We start from the raw sequence: 21,653 nt of genomic DNA, 5'->3' as shown, positions 1-21,653 counted from the left end.
AATCAATCAAACCCTGTACTCTGAGCGCCATCTGGTGGCGAGCAAAGATGGCTGCAATCGAACCCTTAGAAACATGTTCCAGAAAATAATCTCTTTCCTTATCCTTCTTTCTTCCTTTCTCTTTTTTCTTTCTTTCCTAATTTCTTTCTTTCCTTCTTAAACTATGTTTTATGTGACTCTTATGGAAAAGTCTGATGTTAAAATGTCTATTTATCGAAAAATAAATGTGTTTAAATAAAAATCATATCTCTGTTATTCTAAAAAATATATAGAAATATTATTATTATTATTATTATTATTATTATTACTTAAAACCATAAGTAATACATTATTTATTATTAATCAATCAATCAATCAAATTTTATTTGTATAGCATATTTCAGCAGCAAGCCATTTCAAAGTGCTTTACATCATATCAAACACAAAAACACTTACTTTATTACTAAATTAAATAATAATTTAGCCATAAATTATTATTTTTGGTTTCAAATGACATGCAAACACTGCAGCTGTCCAACTAGAATAAATCTAATAAATATATATTTTTTTATTTAATATATTATTATTATTGTTGTCATTATTAATGAAAAAAACAGAATTTTGTTCCCCTCCTGACCTGTGGGGGCGCTGTACCAAGAAACACTGAAGGAAACGACAAAAACCTCTGAAGACACTGAGAGCAACTTCCTCCTTCCTACGAAATGTAAACAAAAACGGACTATCATCGGAGGTCAAGATGGAGGATTTCTCGAGCCTTTTTTCCAGCTAGTGCTCGGCTAGCGCGTTTGTTTTGGTTGTATTTACCCAGAATGCCTTGCATGGTAGTCCACTTTCTGCTTTTGGAGAGGCCTCCGGTCTGCTTGGTGTTCACATTATTCATTCAAACCAAACCGAGACCGAGACGATACATAACGTGACATCAGTAATGCTGAGGCAGCAGCATGGAGACAGTGCCCTCTGCAGGTGGGAGTTAGCATCACATAAACCCAATGTTTTTTTTGTTTTTTTTTGTCTGTTTCTTTTTTAATCGTTTTTGCAGAAAATTTGCAATAAACTTACACTTTTATTGCATTGATCTGCTGATCTGTTGAAAAACTGGAGATACATTGCAGTCAGGCATTGCGGTGGCCACCTATATCCTCTGGGATTTGTTTACTTTTGAGTTATTCTCAGGATTATTTTCTGTTGGAAGATCCAAACAGATCAGCTCAAATTTCTCACAGATTATTTGTGTTTTATTAAATAAATCGTATATACTGAAAATAGACTAACAATAAAATATGATAGTAGTGATTTGATTTAGGTTGCAAAACTAACTTTTTACAATAAAAACATAGAGTTAAATACAATTCACCAGTAGAACAAGAGTACATTTTGTGCAAATCTGCAAGTAGAATCCACAATTAAGTTTTAATACCAAATTAAATTATATTTTTCAAGTGAAGATTGCAATTTGTGTGTAAAAACTTGATTTTTCTAAGTAAATAGCACTCCAATTATTTTGAATGCAATTTCCTGATATTTTTATGAATTCATATTTTTATCCGCAAGCAGAGGAAGCAAAGCATCACTGAGCCACCGCCATGCTTCACGATACACCGAAAAAAGGAAACAGGTGATCAAACTTAAAAAAAATGTTACAAGTAATGAAGTTAAGTTTATACAATCAAATATATTAAGTTTAATAAGTTGTCAAACGTGAATAAGTTAAATTTGACAAACTTAATTCGACTCCATGTAACAAATTAAGTAAAAAAAATACAAATAATTAAGTTGGAGCTCCATTTTCTGTTTAATGTGCTGCCTGTTTTATTTCACCTTCATTAAAAAACAACTGATGCGCTGATTGATAAAGTTTCCTTTTTATAACAGAAACCCGGAACCTATAATCTGGTTGCTGGCAGTTTCCTCTTTCTGCCACCAGGGAGCGCAGCCTCGTTTCTATCATCCTGAATCCAAACGTATTTCTGGATGCATTCAGAGCTTCTCTTGTCTTTTTCTGTCATTTACTGTGTTCAAGGCATTAATGCCTTTAACACTAATATTTGTATTTTTACCATTTAAACTTGTTTTATGAGGGGTTTTTGTAAAACTGAACAGTTTTCAACAGTTGACAGCTCAGAGAATATTTTCCACCTGATGCATTCTTCTTGTTCTTTTGCAGATTAACTTGTTCCAGAGCTAGAAAGCAAATAATAATATACCACTAAGTCCTTTAACTTTAACTAGAAAATTATGACGATTTTTGATTAAATATGTTTTCTATTTTCTGTTAAGTTTTTATAAGGGGCATGAGAGTAAAAGGGAACTGAATCCAAATGAGCTCTGAACGTTTTGTAACTTAAAAAGTTGTGAATAATGTGTCACCTTCCTTTAAATAGAAGAATAAAAGCACATTATCATTGAAGTGACAATGAATTAGCAGTTAAATGTGATGAAAAGCAACAATGTCTGTGATATTCTGTTTGGTTTTTAATAAATTTAATCTATAATTCTAAAATCTTGTACTCAGAAACTGGACTCAGATCAGCCGATATGAAGATCTCTGATCAGTTTCTTACATAAGGAGTCCCACATGGCTGTGCTTTGGTTACCCTGTTATTTATCATTTCATGGTGTGAATATTTCATGTTTCTCTTCAGAAAACCTCTGAAGAAAATAACACAAATGTAGGCTCAACTGTTGCATACACTTTGTAAATTAGTCTCAAAACTTGTTTTTTACTGAAAAAGTTTCATTTTTGAAATACTTTTTTTTTTCCTTTTCAAATTAAAAATTTGAACTGTCATTTTTGCTTGCAAAAATATTGGAACAATTTTCTCTCCACAGACTTTCAACTTTAAATATATATTTTTGGGGAATGTATGGTACCAATCAGGGATCGATTGAATAAAACTCATTTAGGCAAAAATTTCTGAAAAAAATCTAAAAAAAAAAAAATAGACATTAATTTTACATATTTTCTAGAAAAAAGTTGGAAATTTTCAGTTTCAGAAGTAAAAATGTTCTACTTTATTGAGCTCAGAAATTTCCAAGTTTTTTTTAAATTAATCTAGAAAGTTGTGTTTTTTCTCAATTCTTCAATTTCTTCAATATTTCTACCTCAGTATTTTCTTGTTTTTTTCCTAAAAAAATTCTGAGATTAATCTTAGAATTTCTGAGTCTTTTGTTGCAAATTTTCAACTTTTTAATGTCAGAGAATTTTCAAGTTTTTTAAAGGAAGATTTCTGAAATTAATCTCAAAATGTCAGATTTTTTCTTCCAAATTTTTTACTTTTGGAGCTTGTTAGTTTGCAACCAAAGACCAGACTGGGGCCAGCAGTTTTAAAGCTCTCAACTTTTTCTTTATCTCCAGCTTCACACGCTTCCGTTCATTTTACAGCATTTCATGCAGTCAAACAAGAGGAGGGAGAATCTGCCGCTCATCTGAACCACCTGGCTTTTAAGGGATTGGCTCCCACCAGGACTAATTAAAGGGGTGGAGACAATCACATTTCCAGGAAGAAAGAACATTTATACTAAACTATTCCTAAAAAAATGTTTACAGTTGCATGGGCGCGTTTCCATGGCAACACATGACCCGGTGACCTCAAAGAGATGAGAAGATGATTTAAAAAAGTAAATAAATCAAGTTACTTCCTCAAATACAATACATTTACCCAAATAAATTAGAATATATAAAGTACACACAGAAACAGCTCCTGTTAGGGGGGTGGTGAATCCCTCACACAGAATTTCCTTTGTTTTTCCAAAAATATTTCTGAGATTTTTTTTCTCATAAATGTACAACTCTTAGAACTCAGAAATTTCAAAGTCTTTTGGAAAATGTCTGAGTGAATAAAAAGGGTAATCCTATTTTATTGTCATTCTGTTATGGAAATTCAACGCATTCATTTTCTGAAAACATGAAAAAAATTCTGCAAAATTCTTCAAATTCTGCTACTTGCTATAATATTGGACCAAATGTCTCTCCATAAGATGTGAAGACGTGAAAAAGTTGCGTGAGTGTGAATACTGATGCACGCACTGTAAGGATGTGAATCAAGTCTCTTCACAGTGATGTGTCACGCATGATGGGCGGGACTTTTCCTCGCAGTGGGGTCAGGGGCCCCTTCAGGTCCAAGGCGTCTGGGGATGAACTCGCAGACACATTTTCACGTCCCAGATTCAATCTGCAAACTTTATCCTGCGGTTTTTGTTTCTTTTTTTCCTCGTGGCTTTTTTTGTTTGTTTTGTTTTTGTTTTTTTGGTGTCGGTTTGTGGGAATCTGAGCCCCAGGAAAACAGAAAAAGCTCTCCCTTGTGTCTGTCACTGTGACCGCCCACAGCACGGAGCTGAACGGGGGGAGAGAGAAAGTGGAGCTTTGTGAATGACGGGAGCGGCGGAGAGCAGAAAACAAACTTTACCACTTTATTCCCTCCAGCCTGCCTCCATTTTCCCTCCCAGACAATAAAGTTCGGATGTTTAGGAGCCGACACCGAACCGGAGGAGTCCCGGTAAGTCGCAGCGCGGTAACAGAGGCTTGTTTGCAGGGTTTCACAGCAGATTGACAGGGTTTTTTTTCGACGGAAAGATGCATGCATAGCAGCAGCCTGACCGTGACTGGAATAACTGTTGGAGGTGGCAGATCATTCCGAGCCAGAATGGGACCACAGCTTCCCAAATAGCAACGATTTTCCGCCTTTAAACCAATAAAACCTCATGAAGGGACAATAAAAATCCAAATGTAGGAGATTTAGTCTCATCTTGTGTAAAAATGAGCTTGCATGCAACTTTTTTTCAGTCTGCGTGAGCATTTCCTTCATTGATCACATCTGAAGCTTTTCCATATTTCAGGCAAAGTTTCCATTTTCCTGCCAATGTGTTTCGCAACGTTTCGTGACTCATGGATCAGATGCGGATTTCCACTGTCAATGGGAACAAAAAACACACAAAGAGTCATTCTTTATGTTAATACACCTATTTTACCAATATTATGTTCTAGATTTTTATTTAAAAAATACCGTTCAAATGATGCAGAGATCGTGTGAAAGCTGCAACAACAAATTTGCTGGACGATAAATTGTCCCAGTAATTATTGCGATAAACGATAATGTTGCTTTGAGATCATTTTCAAGTAATGTGCTGATAAATAGGGGTGAAACGATTGAAATAATGTTAATTCATTTAGCAACGATTAATTGACGGAGAATGCAAACAGTTGCTGAAAGAAGAACACAGCGCTGTAAATAACCACAAACTGTAAAAAACATGCATATATATAGCTTTAGCAATAAGCAATAAATCATCAGAATACAATTAATATATATATATATATATATATATATATATATATATATATATATAAAAAAAAAAAAAAAAAAAAACAGGGTCAACTCTAGTATCTGTGTATTGATTCCTTCCAATAACGATGAGAATTGACTCACTTGTTAACTTACAGGGAAAAATAAAAAGATCCTTTTCCAGTTTTCTCATTTCCAGCAGACCCAACGCGGTTCGCCGGTTTCCTGCAATTTCAACAAACAAACTAAACTTGTTTTTTTGTTTTTTTTCCTTGGTTGAACTTGGTGTTTATTTGGTGTCCGGTTCCTTTTATTGTCACCTTTTAAAACAAATAACAGCATTTCTTCAGTTTACTCTTTAAGTTTTAGATGATTCTTGTTCTGTTTTCCAGAAGCTGCTGTGCCGTCGAAGTTTTCCAGAAAAGTTGTAGAAGATGTTTGTTACTTTATCGATTTGTTTCTGCCTGCTGGTGATGGTCGGTGCAGACTCTTGCCTCATCATCAGCGAGATCAACGCTGATAACCCCGGACTGGACACCACCGAGTTCGTGGAGCTGTACCACACCAGTGGACAGCGAGCCTCCCTGGATGGCTACACCCTGGTGTTTTATAACGGCAAAGGGAACGTAGCCTACAAGGTTCTGGACCTGAAGGACCACAGCACGGACGACAGAGGATTCTTCCTGGTCGGCTCCTTGGACCTGATGCCCAAGCCGGCCATCCTCCTTCCCCCAAACACGGTCCAGAACGGCCCGGACGCCGTGGTCCTCTACCGCACCGCCGCCGCCCGCTACCTGGAGAAGATGAACGTCACGGCGGTGGGGCTGGTGGACGCCGTGGTCTACATGACGCGGCGCTCCGGAGGAGCCGAGTTCCTGGCGGAGGTTCTGACGCCCGGAGAACCGGCGTTTGTTGAAGACGAAGCGGCGCACGAGTCGGACGAGTCGATCGAAAGGTGCCTGCTGTCGGACGACCAATGGGGCTTCCGGGTGTCGGTGCCGTCCCCAGGTCAGCCGAACAACTGCACCCCGCCGGCCGCGCCGCTAACCAGTCCCTTCATTAACGAGCTGAAGCTGGGCAGCGGACAGGTGGACGGGTCGGTGGAGCTGACAGATGCCTCGGCTGCAGGGCCCGTGGTTCTGGTGGTGTGGGATGGGAAAACGGACAAGGTTAGCGTTAGCATGGACGTGGACACCTCCAGGAATGGACTCAACTTTATGACCGTCAACAAGAAATACATGAAAGGTTAGTTCCACGTACATGTGACGTCACATTCCTGAAACTTTGTAACTGACGGCCATCTTGGTAGGCAGTGACTACGGAGTTGCTATGGCAACAATAAAGAAGCTGCGAGCTTAGTACTAGCTGTCACCTTGTTCCTATCTTATAAACAATATAAGTACATTATAACTATTACTTGATTATAATTTCTAAATACTCCAGCCACCTCTGTAATACTAAGACAAATGTCAGTGATATTTACTTTAGTACTTACTGCCAAGCTAGCAAAATTAGCTTAGCTAATGTAGCTTTTATCTGGGACAGTTTAACAAATAAGTAAAAAAATATTTTTTATAAAAGTTACTGCAGCTTTAACAAAGATAGGTGGCGCTGCTTTCATTTTCACATCCTCAATGACTGGAAATATCTCCAAACAGCTACATTTCCAGTAAGCATATTGGCGATGTGCAGCAGCAGGTTGGGGAGGGGCAGCCATGTTCTAAACCAAAAACGCTCAGATCACCCCAGCATTTTCTCTGGCTTCTTAACTAAATCACTTTAAGCCTCAGAAACAGACGGAAACAGACTTGTTCATCTGTTTCTCTTTGGCTGATTTTGTAATTTCTGTTTCTGCTTCTCTTCAGGCGATGAGTCTGGCGCTGTGGCTATTTACAGCGGCAGAGCTGCAGACTTCCCGGTGGGGAGTCCGCTGAGGCAGACGCAGCCTCTCGATGCGTTCGTGTTCGCCGGGCCTGGAAACAAGCCGAGCTCCAACCTGACGGAGACGCTGATCCCCGGCAGGCTGCCCTACCAGCTCAGCACCAGGTCAGACCGTCAGCAGCTCCCATGAGCCTTTCTGCCTCATAAATGAGTTCAGCTCAAACTTTCCTCTGGTTAGTTTTGAGGTGTGGGTTTTTTTATTCAGTTGAGGAACAGTGATGCGGTTGGCGTGTGACTTTAGTTCCTCTTCATTTTATGATGTCAGTGGTGGAAGGAAATGGCCTCCGCTCACTGAAACCTTCTGAAAATACTTTTATCAGTCGATAACTACGACGGCGTGTCAGGGCCTTTGTGGATAGAAAAATTAAAGGAGGACAAAACTTTGAACTTTCTGAGATTGAAAAATAAAAACTCAGCAAGAAAAAAAGTTTTAGGTTAATGTCAGAAATTTTCTAGAAAAACCTTGGACATTTCTGAGTGGAAAATTATATTTGTATTTTACTTTTGAGGCTCAGAAAGTAAGAAAAATGCAAGAAATTTAAAAAAAATAATCTAAGAATATTTCTTTTAAAAACCTGGACAGTTTTAAAATATAGACTTTTTTTCTTGCATTTTTTTTTTTACTTTTCAAACCCCAAAATTTCCAAGTTTTTCCCAGAATTTTTCTGAGATTAATCTTAAAATTTCAGAGTTCTTTTCTTGTTAATTTTCAACTTTTCAAACTCAAAGATTTCCAATTTTTTTCTAGAATTTGTTTTGTGATTAATGTAAAAATTCAGAGTTTTTTGAACAGATATTCACTCCTCTTTTTAATCTACAATGTCATGTATAACAGCTCTATGTGAACAAAAGGTTTTATTGGAGTCTAACTTTAGAAACCTAAATATTAGCCACATATATTACTTTTCACCTAATATTTTAAAGTTTAACGAGTAGCTAAGCCCTAAATCATATCTCTTTTGCAGATACATTGTCTAAATTGGCTCTTATTGAGGCTATCTGTATGTTTTGTAGCACTTTGTGACATTTTCATGAAAACCTGTTGAATTCTGCAATATTTTGTTTGAAGCAAATCTCCAGAAACAGGAAAAAAAAGTTGTCACATTTGTCTCTAGTCGCTTTAAAAAAAAAGAAAAGAAAAGAAAAGAAACAATCAGGATCTGAGAATATGAAGTTACTAAGTTGGTAACAGTTCTTGGCCACGCCCCTCAGTACCTTTTGGCTCCGCCCACTTTGGGAATTTTCTAAATTGGGGCGGGGCTAAGCTTTCACAGTAAAGTAAAAATAAAGTTGCACTTTAGCTGCTTACACTACTTCATTTTGTCTTACTGATGATGTAGTTCAAACCCTGTTTTGGCTTTCATAGCTGTTATTTCCCTGCCAACAGATGAACAAATCCAGACTTGTTTCGTTTCTGATTCCAGTTTGCGAGAGGGCGGCTTCTACCTGAGTCGCTGCGGTGTGGCTACCTGGGCCAGAGATCCCGGCACCTTCTGGGAGGCGCCACAGACTCCCGGGCTGCCCAACAAATGCCCCTGGCCCAAAATCTGCCCCCACACCATCTGTAAGTGTTTGAATGCATCTCACTGCGGTTTTATTTAGACCCCTTCTGTTGTTGCTTTTTAGTCACTGAACACAGACACTAGCATTTATGTTCTTCAGGTTATCAGAAAATAACCTGAGTAAAAGTAAAAATCTTTTCTAAAGGCGAAGTGTCAGAACCAGGCTAAGAAAATATGAGAATAAAGTCATACAACAAAAAGTTCATTTATTAAATAAAACTAAGTTAATCTGGGTTGTAACAGAAACAGCTTGGCATCAGGTTTCAGTCAAAATGCTGAGCATAAATCCTGTTCTTTTTAAATTCCTGTGTCATAAACAGGAAGTGAAACCAAATGATCACTGAGATGTTTGGGTGAAGTTGTTTGCTTACATGTGAAATCAACAGTAAAAAAGGAACATTTAGTTTTTACTTTCTGGTGACCTTGATGTTATTTTTTTTCAGTAAATGGTTCTCATTTAAACAGATTCATTCACTTAAAGAACTGAAACTGTGTGGTGAATGCTGCAGAGCAAATTAACCACTGAGAGCAATGAAGGAGAGAAAATGCGGAACAAAAACAAGTTGTTTTATGAAATGGAGGAATTTTGGTTTATCTTGTGGGATTATTGTTTTTTTCTCCAACCTCACTGTTATGCTTGCTTTGCTGCTTCAGACATTATTATTAGGAATAATAATCATCAATTACAATCTGTGTTTTAATGAATCTGTATTCATATTTGGCCTTATGTTGCCTTTTGTAATTTGTCTAAATCTAAGGCCGTTCTAACCCTTAAAAAGGCGGGAAAGTTCTCCTCTAAACAGCATTTATGAGTATATTACTTTAAAGAATCTCTACATATTTCAGATACATATTTGTAGCCCTGATCCTATTAAAAAGATGGAAAAAGGCCTTTAGTTTAGCACCAGCAGGACACCATGAAGCAGAGAGGCTAACTCTGGAGGCTAACTTTAGCGGCTAACTTTAGCTGTGTTAGCTGCTAACAGTTAGCCAGTCGAGGTTTTCTCGCTGTGCTTTTTTACCTCAGTCTTTACTGTTCCTTTTTTTCTTTGTACCGTAAATGTTGCTGCACCATCAGTGATGGAGGCTTCTTCAATGCTAATGTAGCAAATTGGTTGATCGTTCAGTAGCTAACCAGGAAATGACTCAAAAACTGTCATTTCAAAATAAAAGACTCAGACTAACACAGCAACTTTCTTGCTGTTAAAGCAATAACAATGCTTTAAAAAGTCTTTTATCACCTTCAGTAATGATATTCATGTGTATCAATGGGCAGTTATTGGGTCTCTTGATTTTTGTTCCATCTTGACATTAATAAATTCAAATGTATGATGTTTGAAATCTCTAAATTATAATCTATATTGTTGAAATTGTTATTTACTTCTATTTCATCCAATGTTTGTTCCATCAGAACATCAATTAATATCAGTAAATTGAAAAATATGATTAAATGCATTTACTATGTGCAGTTTAGTGATAAAAATCACATTACTTCATGGAACTGGTGTCCACAAAAAGCCTATTTGAAATGTGTTGAAATAACATTTAAGGACACAGATGACTCAAGTTTTCAGGATTTCTTTTTTCTACAAGAATCACAGTTTTGTAAATTATGCAACAGTTTTTAAAAGACAGTTCTGAAATATTAGCTGGCTCTAAAACTAACAGGAAAATGTAATTTATTTTTTTTAATTCAGGAGAGTTTAGTAATTCTCCTGAACTTTATAAAAAATAAAATGTTAAAACTCATAAAGAGTTTTTTGTTTTTTGACCCTCAAAGGTAATGATGAGCCAACACATTTCTCATGTGACTTCACATGAACTCCAGAACCTCCAGAACTTTGTAACTGGCAGCCATCTTGGCAGGCAGTTGCTATGGAGTTGCTATGACAACAGTAGAGCTAGCTCTCACCTTGTTTTAAAGTATGAACAATACATTACAACTGTTACTCGATTACAGTTTTAGAGTACTCTACCACCTCAGTAACACTAAGATGAACATCAGTGATATTTACTTGAGTACTTTCTGCCAAAGCAGCAAGATTAGCTTGGCTAATGTAGCTTTTACCTGCTAGTGGACATGTAGCCTGTCCACTAGCAGATACTAAATATACTTGATATGCCAGTCACCAGAAACTTATTTACACAAATCAATCAATCAAATTTTATTTGTATAGCACATTTCAGCAGCAAGGCATTTCAAAGTGCTTTACATAATTAAAATAAAAACAGCATGTAATAAACAGTGAGAAAGAGATTTGAAAAAAAGAGTCCTTTAGAAATCTGTTGAAACATTGGTTGTATGGATTTCAGTTGAAGCTCCTCCATGTTGTTCCCACTCTTCCTGTTCACTAGGTAGCTAACGTTATCGTAGCATGAGATCGGAGGCAGCTTGTTCACATCGCCTGAATTATTTTCCTTCTCCGTCTCATATGGGTTGATCCTGACAGCAGCCATTTTGGTCACGTCTTACGCATTTGTTAAGAGATGTTTTCTTTTTGTTGGTCTGGAAGCCAGAGGCCCGCTGCGCATTTCGCCTACCAAGATGGCGTGGGTCATTGTGTATTGCTGGACAGAAACAGACAGGTATCCTTGGAGTTTGTCTGGTGCAGTCTGCTGATCTGGTGGAAATGCAGAGCCGCCCTGAGCCGTGTTCTCATTGTTCGCCCAGATGCCCCGGGGGGCAGAGCTCCTCCTGAGCCTCTCCATGCCTCTCCTCCGGCTGTGGGAGCGTTTCTCTGGGTGGAAACGGAGCGAACAGGCCGTGATCTGGTAGATTCCAGCCATCTGCCGGGTGTGTTTATGTCCCTCAGGGCAAACAGGGCAAACTGGTGGGCTTATATAACCGCCTGTTGCTGGTGCTTTACATAACACCAGAAATAAAAGGCGATAATGACTCTCCACCTCTCTAAGGTATTTAATCAGTTTGCTGTTAGCTTAACAGCATGTTTTAACTGGTTTTGTTTACTGGTTTGAAGTTGCTAGATCTTTTCCTGCCGTACTGTTAATGATGGATAAATTCCTGTTAATGATGGTGGATCATTTTCAGCAGCACTAATCCACACGAGACGTCAGTCAGCTGTGTGATGGCCGGAGATAAAGCAGGAAGTACCAGGATGTACGCTCAGTAAAATTAGTTTGTTCCTTAAGCCAATACTGTTTACACATTTTCAACAAAAAAACAAGAACATTTCTGAGCTCCAAACATAAAAAATATGCAAGAAAAATGATTTTCACCACAACCACAGACATTTTTAGATTAAACTCAGAAATTTTCTGGAAATTTCTGAGTCTGAAAATTTTAAAACTTTTGACTTTTGAAACTCAGAAATGTTTAATTTTCTTCTAGAAAATTTCTGAGATTAATCTCAAAATGTCTGAGCTGCAGAGTTGCTTGACTCCCTTTTTTATTTCATAAATGTGGTTGACCTTCTATGACCTCCAGAAACTTTAATACCTCAGAAAAGAAAGCAACAAAATATTTTTGCTGCAAAAACGCTGGACACCAGTTTGTTTGATTTGGGTAATGTGAATTGGCCGGTTGAATTTTTTCATGAATATCTTCAGAACAGAAGCGGGACAAACGTAGCGCAGTTAAGTCATATTTGATATGTTATGTCCTGGTTGTTTTGAGGTTTGATTCCTCTGGGCTCCTTTCGGGATCGTTTCTGTTTCTGCTTTATTTTAGTTCAGTCCTTCCCATTGTTTCCAGTTACGCTTGTTTCTTGTCTCTAGTTATTCCTTGTTACTCCAGTTTATCATGTTTCTTAGGTCCAAGTCGCACTTTGTGACAAAAGCAGCAGAAATGAATCTGTTTGCTACACAAACATCAGTTTTGTTTTTGTGAGCCAGCTTCACTCAGGTAAAAGTTCTCGTTGTCGACCAGTGATCCCTGGCGGAACGGATTCGCCGCCTCACCTGCCGCCGGGCAGCAGCGGCGACTTCCTGATCAATGAGCTGAACACGGACACGCCGGGCGCGGCCGAGGACGGGGAGTACATCGAGCTGTGGCACCCGTCGGGCCTGCGGGCCTCGCTGCAGGGCGTCTGGATTCTGCTCTTCAGCGCGCACAACAACAAGCCGTACCGGGAGATCAGCCTGAGCGGCCACTTCACCACCGCCAAGGGTTACTTCCTGCTGGGCAGCGACAGGCTGGCGCCGGCGCCGTCGCTCCGCCTTCCTCCCAACACCATCCAGAACGGGCCGGACGCCGTGGCGCTGTACCGCAGCCTGTCCGGCCCGCCGTCGGCGGTCCAGAGGGGGATCCCGACCCGGGGCCTGCTGGACGCCGTGGTGTACCGGCAGAGGGGGTCGGACATGGAGGCGCAGGAGCTGAGCAAGGCGCTGACCCCGGGGCAGCTGCCGCTGCTGGAGGATCCCGATGTTCTGCCCGGCGATGAGGCACTCAGCCGCTGTGGAGGCCTCTACCCGTTGGACCTGTCGGCCTTCTCGGTGAGAACAGTAAAAACACAAAGCGGACTGAAATGTTCTTTTGATCTTTACATGTTCTAATGTTTTTCCCTCATCAAAATCAAACCTCGACTTGATTCTTTCATTCATGTTTGAGAAATCCTTTAATCTCCATGGCAACCATTCAGCTGTTCAAACCGCCTGGGGGGACGTAGCCCCGCCTTCGAGGCACAGCTCCGCCCCCACTCAGCTCCTTCAGATATTACAATATTACAAGAAAAATTAATATAAGGTGATACAGCAAGAATAAAGCTGTACAACATAAAAGTCATAATGTTATGAGAATAAAGCCAAAACAATACCAGAATAAGGTCTTGAGCTTAACAGACAAAAAGTCAGAATAAGATAAATATTTAACTGTGCCAAAAAATTAGAAGCAGAATAAATCCATAAGGGTCAAATTTATGTGTCTCAGTTTTTGACAGACGTCTTCTCTGTGAAACATGGACCGTTGTTTCTCTCCTCTAACTCACCTGGTTCGATCCGAGCAGGTGGCTCCGCCCACTCCTCTGCGGGAGAACATCTGCCCCCGTCCTCCTCCGGCGCCGGAAGGCGTCGTCATCAGCGAGGTGTCGAGCGCGCGCTGGAGCAACCACAGCCAGCAGGCGGGCTTCGTGGAGCTGCAGGGGCCGCCCCTGACCGACCTGCGGGGCCTGGTGCTCTCCGTGTTCGACCAGGACGTCGGCGGCACCGCCATCGCCCTCCCGTTACGAGGAGTCATCGGCCAGGACGGCTTCTATGTCGTTGGACATGGCCATGACGCAGGTTTATCCTTCACTCTCAATAAATGGTTTATTAGACTAAAATTAGTTACAGTTGATCAACTCATGGCGCTTAGACCGAAGTGGCCCCAGCTCCACTTGTCTGGATGATTTTGTTGAATTTGTGATTAAATTGAAATTTTCACAAACACATAAAATCTTTTTAAACATTTATTTAAGTACAAAACAAAGTATTTTCCTTTTATTAACAGTGTTTCTGTTTTCATTGATTACACTTTGCTATTTCAGCTCAAAAACGATTTACAGATTCAGTTTCTCCATGAATTAGACTGCTTTGCGTTATTAAAATACTAATTACTGTACTATTTAATAGATAAAACACAACAAATGTCTTGAGGAATAAATCTTTACAGTGTTAATTTAAAAAATTTCCCTGGAGGTCTTTCAACTTAATAGTTTTCGTCTTAATGACTAAACGTTTGGACACCGCCAGCTTAGTGGTTCTTTTATTGTCGTAGTTTGGCCGCCATCCAGCAGAGGGCGCCACGTCCTCAAGCGGAGCCAATGGACACAAGATGGACAGAGTCCGGTTTTTTTTTTTTGTTTTTTTTGTTTTTTGAGGAAATTTTACTTTGATTTCCATCTTCAACTTTGTTGTAGTTCAACAACCGGAGAGCTTCATTTATTGGTGTATTTTATATATCTGAGTTTAATAAAGTTAGAAAACCACGGATCCATTTTCTGTCAGTATTTAATACAGCTGACAAAAAAATAATGTTAACATTTAATTGTTTTTTTATTATTATTTAGCATATTTTGAACATGTTGCCTTTATATGATGGAAAGACGTTCGTCGCTCTTGTTACAAGAGAAAACCTGTAAGAAAGTAGCTGCTTATGAGTTAATCAGTAGTTGATAGATTAACTCACTAATGGATAACTTGGGTCTCTAATCCGGTAAATTACTGGTACTTTCTGTGTCTTTGTGGCGCAGATCAGGCCTTTCCTGAGGGAACCTCGGTGCCGGCGGGAGGAGCCGCGGTCCTCTGCTACGACCTGTTCAGCGTCTGCAGGGCCGGCACGGCGCTGACCAACTCCAGCCTCAGAGACGTGCTGGTGTTCAGCGAGAACCAGCGGCTGCTCGCCTCCCTGTCCACCACCAGGGGGCGACAAGTCCTGCCGTCTCTCAGGTGGCAAATGTTTTAATGTCAACATTAGAGATGGCGTTTACCCGCGTTTATTGGTTAGAAATGAGCACATTTCTGCTTTTATCCAAGATTATACGTGTGGAGAGCAAGACTGCTCCAATAAGCAATAAATCATTAAATGCATGATACATTAAAATGAGCTAAATAATTTCTGTTTGCATGATTTTATCAATTTCTATTGAAAATTGGATGATAAAAACTCTTCAATCTGTTTTTTTGGTCTCAAAATGCTCCTTTTTTTGAAGGAAAAATTTGTTTTCAGAGACTTTATAATTAATTTTATTTGTTGCTTTTGTTATTTTGTTTATTTATTTTGGATATTTTAAATGTCCTCCAGCTCCAGTGTTAAATGTCGTTAGAATTTAAAGTTTATTGATCTTTGAGAATGTGTTTTGTATTATTGCCGTTACAATTATATGACTTAAAAATGGTCTCAAAACAATAATAATATTATTGTTTATCGCGATAACGTGATAAAACTAACGTGACCTGCCCGTTGGAGAGCAGGTGGCAGCTTTTTCAGAACCAACCTGGAGAAAAGTCCAGAAATAAACAATGACATGCATCAGTTAACAAAAGTATTAAAACTTTAACATATTAATGCAGTATATAGATTTGTACTAAGAGCTCATATCAACCAGAAACCAGGTTTTTCCTGGGTAGCTGCAGCTCTACGTTAACCAGGGCTGCAAATAACGATTAATTTAATAACTGATTAATCAATTAATCGGATACGTAAATTGTCGCATTACACAAATTTTTAATTTGAACTTTTGTATGTATTTGAAATACATTAAATTATGCAAATAATTCAATTAATTTTAAATAAGAAAATAGACATTTTATTGCCTAGAATGCAATAACAACTTTCCTTTAGTGAGTATCTGCAGTTAAAAATCTTCAGCTCTTCCTTCTGGACTTGCATCAGTACCGGGTCGGACTGATTATGTTTGGGTTAACTGATCAATAATTGAACAGCAAAAGGTGTTTAATTTGCTTTAATTTGGGATGTTTTTTACAGAATGTGAACCAGGTGAAGCTAAAACTGACGAGAAAATAATTACAGATTAGTTGACAATAATTTCAGTAATCAATTAATCAAGACCAGTCCGATTAATCATTTCAGCTCTAATACGAATTTTAACAAATTATATTGTATTAAGATGCAGCTCTGCCAGGAGGCCTCTGACTGAATGAAAACCTGTGTGTGTGTGTGTGTGTGTGTGTGTGTTTCTGTGTGTGTGCTCCTGTGTGTTCCTGTGTGTGTGTGTGTATGTTTCTGTGTGTGTTTCTGTGTGTGTGCTCCTGTGTGTTCCTGTGTGTGTGTGTGTGTGTCTGTGTGTGTGCTCCTGTGTGTTCCTGTGTGTGTGTGTCGGTTGCTTGTGCAGATCCGTGGGGAACGGTCCCGTGTCGCTCAGCCGCTGCTCCTGCTGTCAGGTCCGCAGCCCGTCGTCGTGGACCAGCTCGTCTCCAACGCCGCATAGCAACAACATCTGTCCAAGCTCCGCCTACTCCAGTCAAATCGACCTCTGCCTCGGACCGCCGGCCAGCAGCTGGCAGGAGCAGCCGGGAGGTAGACGCCGTTTACACACAGATTTCACTGGAGCGCTGAAAGGCTAAGTGAGCAGAAATGAGGAGCATGAACTGATTAGATTTGCAGATTCAGAGGTAGAAAACGTTTTTATCTTTCCGTCATGATTTAATGTTTTTCCATCATCAAAACAAACCTGGTACTTTGATTCTTTCATTCATGTTTGAGAAAGAGTTAAATCTCCATGGCAACCATTCAGGTGTTCAAACGCCTGGGTGGACCTAGCCCCGCCCCCGAGGCTCAGCTCCTCCCCACTCAGCTCCTTCAGACTAGCCAGCAGCAATTAGCAAACACCGGAGCTCATTATAGCAGCTGCTCTTCAGAGCAACGCTGGTAAAAACATTAAAGGGTTAATAGAGGAGCCATGTTGGGACGACTTCCTGGAGGCGGAGCTTCAGAAAGAGCAGAAGTTCTTAAAGAGACAGACGCCCAATTTCAAGACGTTGAATCTGGAAGTAAAATTTCTTTTAAGTCACATTTGATATATGTATTATTTTATAACTGAAGCTAAAAATAGATTGTGCTATAAAATGGCACCATGTGACTGGAAAACGCATAAAACCTTTAGGAGTGAGAGAAGTCTGATGAAAATGCCAGGCGCTGAGCAACTGATTCATCTTAACACCTGGTGCAATATTTAAAAATGGTGTCATCAGATGGACACAAATGTTATGTGCAAATTAGTATTTTAAAGACTAAATAATATTAAAATGAATTCAAGCAGGAAAAACTTCTATAAACCCAAACTTCTACATCTCCTTTATCTACTTCTTCTTCTCCTAAAATGAGGAAACCGTAAATGAACCTTGACAGAAGTTTCCTCTGTTTGTCCCAGACTGCAGCGGTTTGATTCAGGGAGCAAAGATGGCGGAAGTGGCGGATTACCTGGAGCAGAGGTGCGACTGCGGCATCTCAGCTCTCTATCTGCAAGGTCAGGGGTTGTCGCTTCCATCCGTTCCTTCTTTTAAAGTCACGGTATTCTGAAAATAAAGTTGTAATATTGTGAAATAAAGTCTAAATGATAAAGTGTGATTAGGTTTGGGTCTCCAGAAGGTCACTCTGCATCTGCAAACTTTCACAGGTGAACCTTTTGCACTTTAATTTAAGTTACTGATGGGAATCAATTCAGGTTTTTAATCGAGTTTATTGCAGGGTCTGTAATTTAATTAAATGAAATTAATCACATTTTAATCGAAAACCATCTATTAACAAAATAAACATTTACAATTCAGAACCTCTTTTTACATTTATTGTTTTTAATCTGTAATTCTTGTCCTTTAAGCTCCTGAAGTGGCGCAGCTGAACCCGATTCAAGTTCTGTAAAAAACAAAAACAAAATACTGCTGCTGCATTTCAGGCAATAAAATGTTTATCTTCAGATTTTTAAAAATTATTTATTTGCATATTTGAAATTTATTTTTAGCATTTAACAGCGGAGGATTAAATGGTTCAATGAGAAATTTGCAGAATTACAGTTTTTTAAAATGAAAAGTTTAATCGTCAGCATAATTGATTGATCGACATAATAATCATCGATTAATCTATTTTTAGAATAATCATCTGTTGCAACCTCACTTGTTATTAAGTTAAAGTTACTAAAAAGTCCAAACAGCCTCTTATATCCTGAACAATCAAAGAGCCTCAGACATAAATTCACTCCGTTCGGGACTGAGGCAAAACGGATCCGTCCAGTTTTTAACTTTTAGCCTCGTTTGGCAGAAAGTCGCAGCTAAGCTCAGATTTCTTCCCGTTTCGTGTTCAAACTCAGTTTGTTCCCCCGTTTTGCTGCAGGCACCAACGTTTCCTGCGTGTCCGGTTGGCTGCGGGTGCAGGGCGACATCCAGGCGTTGTCTGACCACCAGAGGGCGCTCATCATCCAGACGGCCAGCTCGGATTCCTCTGCTGCTCGGGTGGAGGCCTGCTCTCCTCCCATCACCGGCCGCTACACCGGAGCAGGTCAGGACGGTGAAACTCAGAACGCTGCGCTTATTCACACAAACCGCTGCTAATCGGTTGAATCACTAAATTAGTTCGGCTCCGATTCCACAGAAACACAGTAAACCTGTTATTAGGCAGGAAAATATAGTTTAGCATCAGGATTTTTGTGTGAAAACTCGTGAATATCATCACATTTTATAATAAAATGTGTCCAAACCTGCAGCATGTATGTGCTGTCAAATTTTCCATGAGCAATAATTCCTGAAATATCAAAAAGTTTTTAGTTTTCTTTGAAAAGAAAAAATAATTTGTTGCAAAATCTTCACACTGTTTCTGTTATTTTCATGAACAAATAGATTCTGAAAACCAACCAGAGTAAGTACTCGTAACTGGTTCTGTACTCCTGCACCTCACTTCTTCCTTCCGCTTAACTTTCCATCACCATGCTTGGATACAGCAATCTGTGAGTCGCTAGTTTAAGTTTATAAAAAAAAAACATTCTCCTAAAATTAGAAAAGCCCACAAACCAGAAAAGTTTTTTTAATTGAAAATCTGCACTTTTTCCTTCCCCACAACTTTCCGTCTCTATTCTTGGATACAGTATTCTATGAACTTCCAGTTTATTTAAGCTAATAAAAAAATATATATATTTACCTCATAAATTTAGAACAAAGTCCACAGACTATTCTTCTAAGCGTAAATCTTTGAATCGACTGGAAAGTATTTGTATGTCCTGAAGCTCAATTTTTCCTTCCACACAACTTTCCGTTAATATTCTTAGATAGAGAAATAAACAAGTTCTTTAAGTTTCTGATTTGTTTCCTCACATGTTTAGAACAAAGTCCTTTAAAGTGACTGTTTAATCTGTGAATCTGCTGGAAGTTTCTCAGAGTTTGGTTTGCGTTGCAGCGTCGGCTCTGGGTTTGCAGATCGGACTGATCGTCGCCGTTCTGCTGCTGCTCGGACTCGGAGCGGCTCTGTTCACATACCTCTACAGGAGGAGGTGAGGATCCAATTAATGCCCAATTAATGGTTCTAATGATCTTGTCATTTGGACTTTTTGAGTCCATTTTGTAAAATCTAACATGGAAGAAAGGGAGAAAAACAAACAGAATAAATCAGTAAATAAAAGAATAAATTAACTGAAGACGACGTTTTGTGATCTTATAAGCAAGTTTTCCATTTCCCCTCCAATAAAATATCAGATTAAACCATCTGCTGCCTGCTTGTTCTTTTTATAAAGAAAATAAGGAAAATTAAATTGAAATGTTCCTTTAAAAAAATTGACTTTAGCTGCAAAAGAATCAAAGATGATTTCAAAATCCTACATCAACTGATTTTAAAACCTAAAATGTTTGCAACAATTTTTCTTCTGTAGAATTTTATCTAAAAAAATCTACAAAATTGTCTTTATTTGTAACTTTAGCAGTGAAAACGTGTTTTATTTGGGTTTTAAATGTTGCATTCAGAGATAAACTTGTAGAGGTTATGATCAAATATTAGCATTTAAAGGTCAAAGGTCAGTGACATGCGACGTTTGCTCATCTAGTCTGAGCTGACATTTTTTAATGCAGTTTTTTTATTTTGTTTTTTTTATTTCTAAGGCTGTTTTCAATTTTTATGCTGTTTTTTGTTTTTCTGCCGTTTTGTTTTTATTATTTTTCTGCTGCTGTGTCTGCAGGCGTCCGTTGGACTACTACACCATGGAGCTGAGCGAACACGCCGAGGGCCTGTCGGATCTATAACCGGCGTGTTCTGAGGCGGTCAGAGGATGTTTTCAGGTATTTGTGAGCGGGGACGCTGCAGGCGGATCTCCGATGGAAAAGACTTTGAGCCGCGCAGCGCAATGCAGCGTTTCTGGCTCCAGATAATAACGTAGTTTTCTAAAGACGGATGTGCGACTCTTTGAAACTGCTGGTTATCGACTGTAAGGGAAATTCAGAAAGAAGAGGGAACGCTTTTTCTTATTACTTGAGTCCTAAATACTCATTTGTTGACTTGTTTGTTCCACTTTTTAAATCAAAGCAACTTTACTTTGGATCATTTTTGCAGGAAGCTCCTAAATAATCCTTGTTCTTAAAAACGGTCTGGTTTTATTTTAGGTCGTTTGTCCCTTAAATGTGAATGGCTTCTAATGGTCGAATGTGCCTGTAACCACTCTTTGTGTGCTTGCTTAAAGCGAATTGTTTACACTTTCCTAATTGAGAATTTGAAGAAAAATGATCCTAAATGAGGAATGTTGGGAAATTACATTGTTTTTCTCTTGAGAACTGAATCCCTGGTGTTTTTCATTGGGATGCACCGATTGCTCTGCTGATTATCGGAATCGGCCGATAGGAAGGTTTCATGCTGAAGTGGAAATTTCCTTCAAACTTCAATAATTTGAACTTTGATCACAGAGGAATCTTTATGAATCATTCATCTTTTTTGCTTTTTAAATACAAAAATTGGGTGAACAAGTTTTTCGTATTTTTGTTTACAACAAACGGAAAACCCGGAGATATAAACACTCTGCCCAGTAGGGGGCAGACTTCCAGACCGGAACCACAGCTCTCTAAAGCCTATTTATCTCATAGATAGTTTTTTTTATTTTTGAGGATTTTTCTGTCAGGCTAAAGTTTGAGTTGTATGCGGACATCTTCATTGCATTCTGTGGCTAAAGATAACTAGCTGCTAATATACCTTTTGGGGCTAGCTAGCCAGCTAGCAAGCTTTTTCAAGTATGTAATGGGTACGTGCAAATTTATCAGCAGTTTATCATCTTTTGTACAAGTCTTAAATTTCATTCCCAATGATCTTAAAAAGTCTTAAATTTGAGTTGGTGAAATTGCAACATTTCAAAGGAGTGTTGCCTTGATGACTGAGAAATCCTTTAATCTCCATGGCAACCAGTAAGCAGTTCAAAACACCTGGGTGGACCTAGCCCCGCCCCCCTGGCGC

General features: G+C 39.0%; 1 protein-coding gene across 2 annotated transcripts; it reads left to right on the top strand.

The window, feature by feature from the left end:
• Positions 1 to 3,907: 3,907 nt before the first annotated feature.
• On the top strand, positions 3,908 to 20,773 carry LOC103155114 (uncharacterized). Of its 2 annotated transcripts, XM_016663306.1 has the most exons (13): positions 3,908 to 4,496; positions 4,574 to 4,726; positions 5,675 to 6,527; positions 7,148 to 7,328; positions 8,648 to 8,787; positions 12,672 to 13,237; positions 13,747 to 14,020; positions 14,971 to 15,166; positions 16,573 to 16,757; positions 17,611 to 17,706; positions 18,567 to 18,731; positions 19,623 to 19,716; positions 20,395 to 20,773. In XM_016663306.1, exons 3-13 carry the CDS (start codon positions 5,717 to 5,719, stop codon positions 20,456 to 20,458), a joined length of 2,772 nt encoding a protein of 923 aa, XP_016518792.1. In that variant the 5' UTR covers positions 3,908 to 4,496; positions 4,574 to 4,726; positions 5,675 to 5,716; the 3' UTR covers positions 20,459 to 20,773. The 2 variants fall into 2 exon arrangements, with proteins under 2 accessions (XP_016518792.1, XP_007576723.1); XM_007576661.2 differs by lacking the exon at positions 4,574 to 4,726.
• Positions 20,774 to 21,653: the final 880 nt, after the last annotated feature.

Source organism: Poecilia formosa, unplaced genomic scaffold (genome assembly GCF_000485575.1).
Source record: "Poecilia formosa unplaced genomic scaffold, Poecilia_formosa-5.1.2 Scaffold412, whole genome shotgun sequence".
Classification (NCBI taxonomy): Eukaryota; Metazoa; Chordata; class Actinopteri; order Cyprinodontiformes; family Poeciliidae; genus Poecilia; species Poecilia formosa.
Note: the sequence above shows the minus strand (reverse complement) of the source record. Positions and strands in the feature narration are given on the sequence as shown.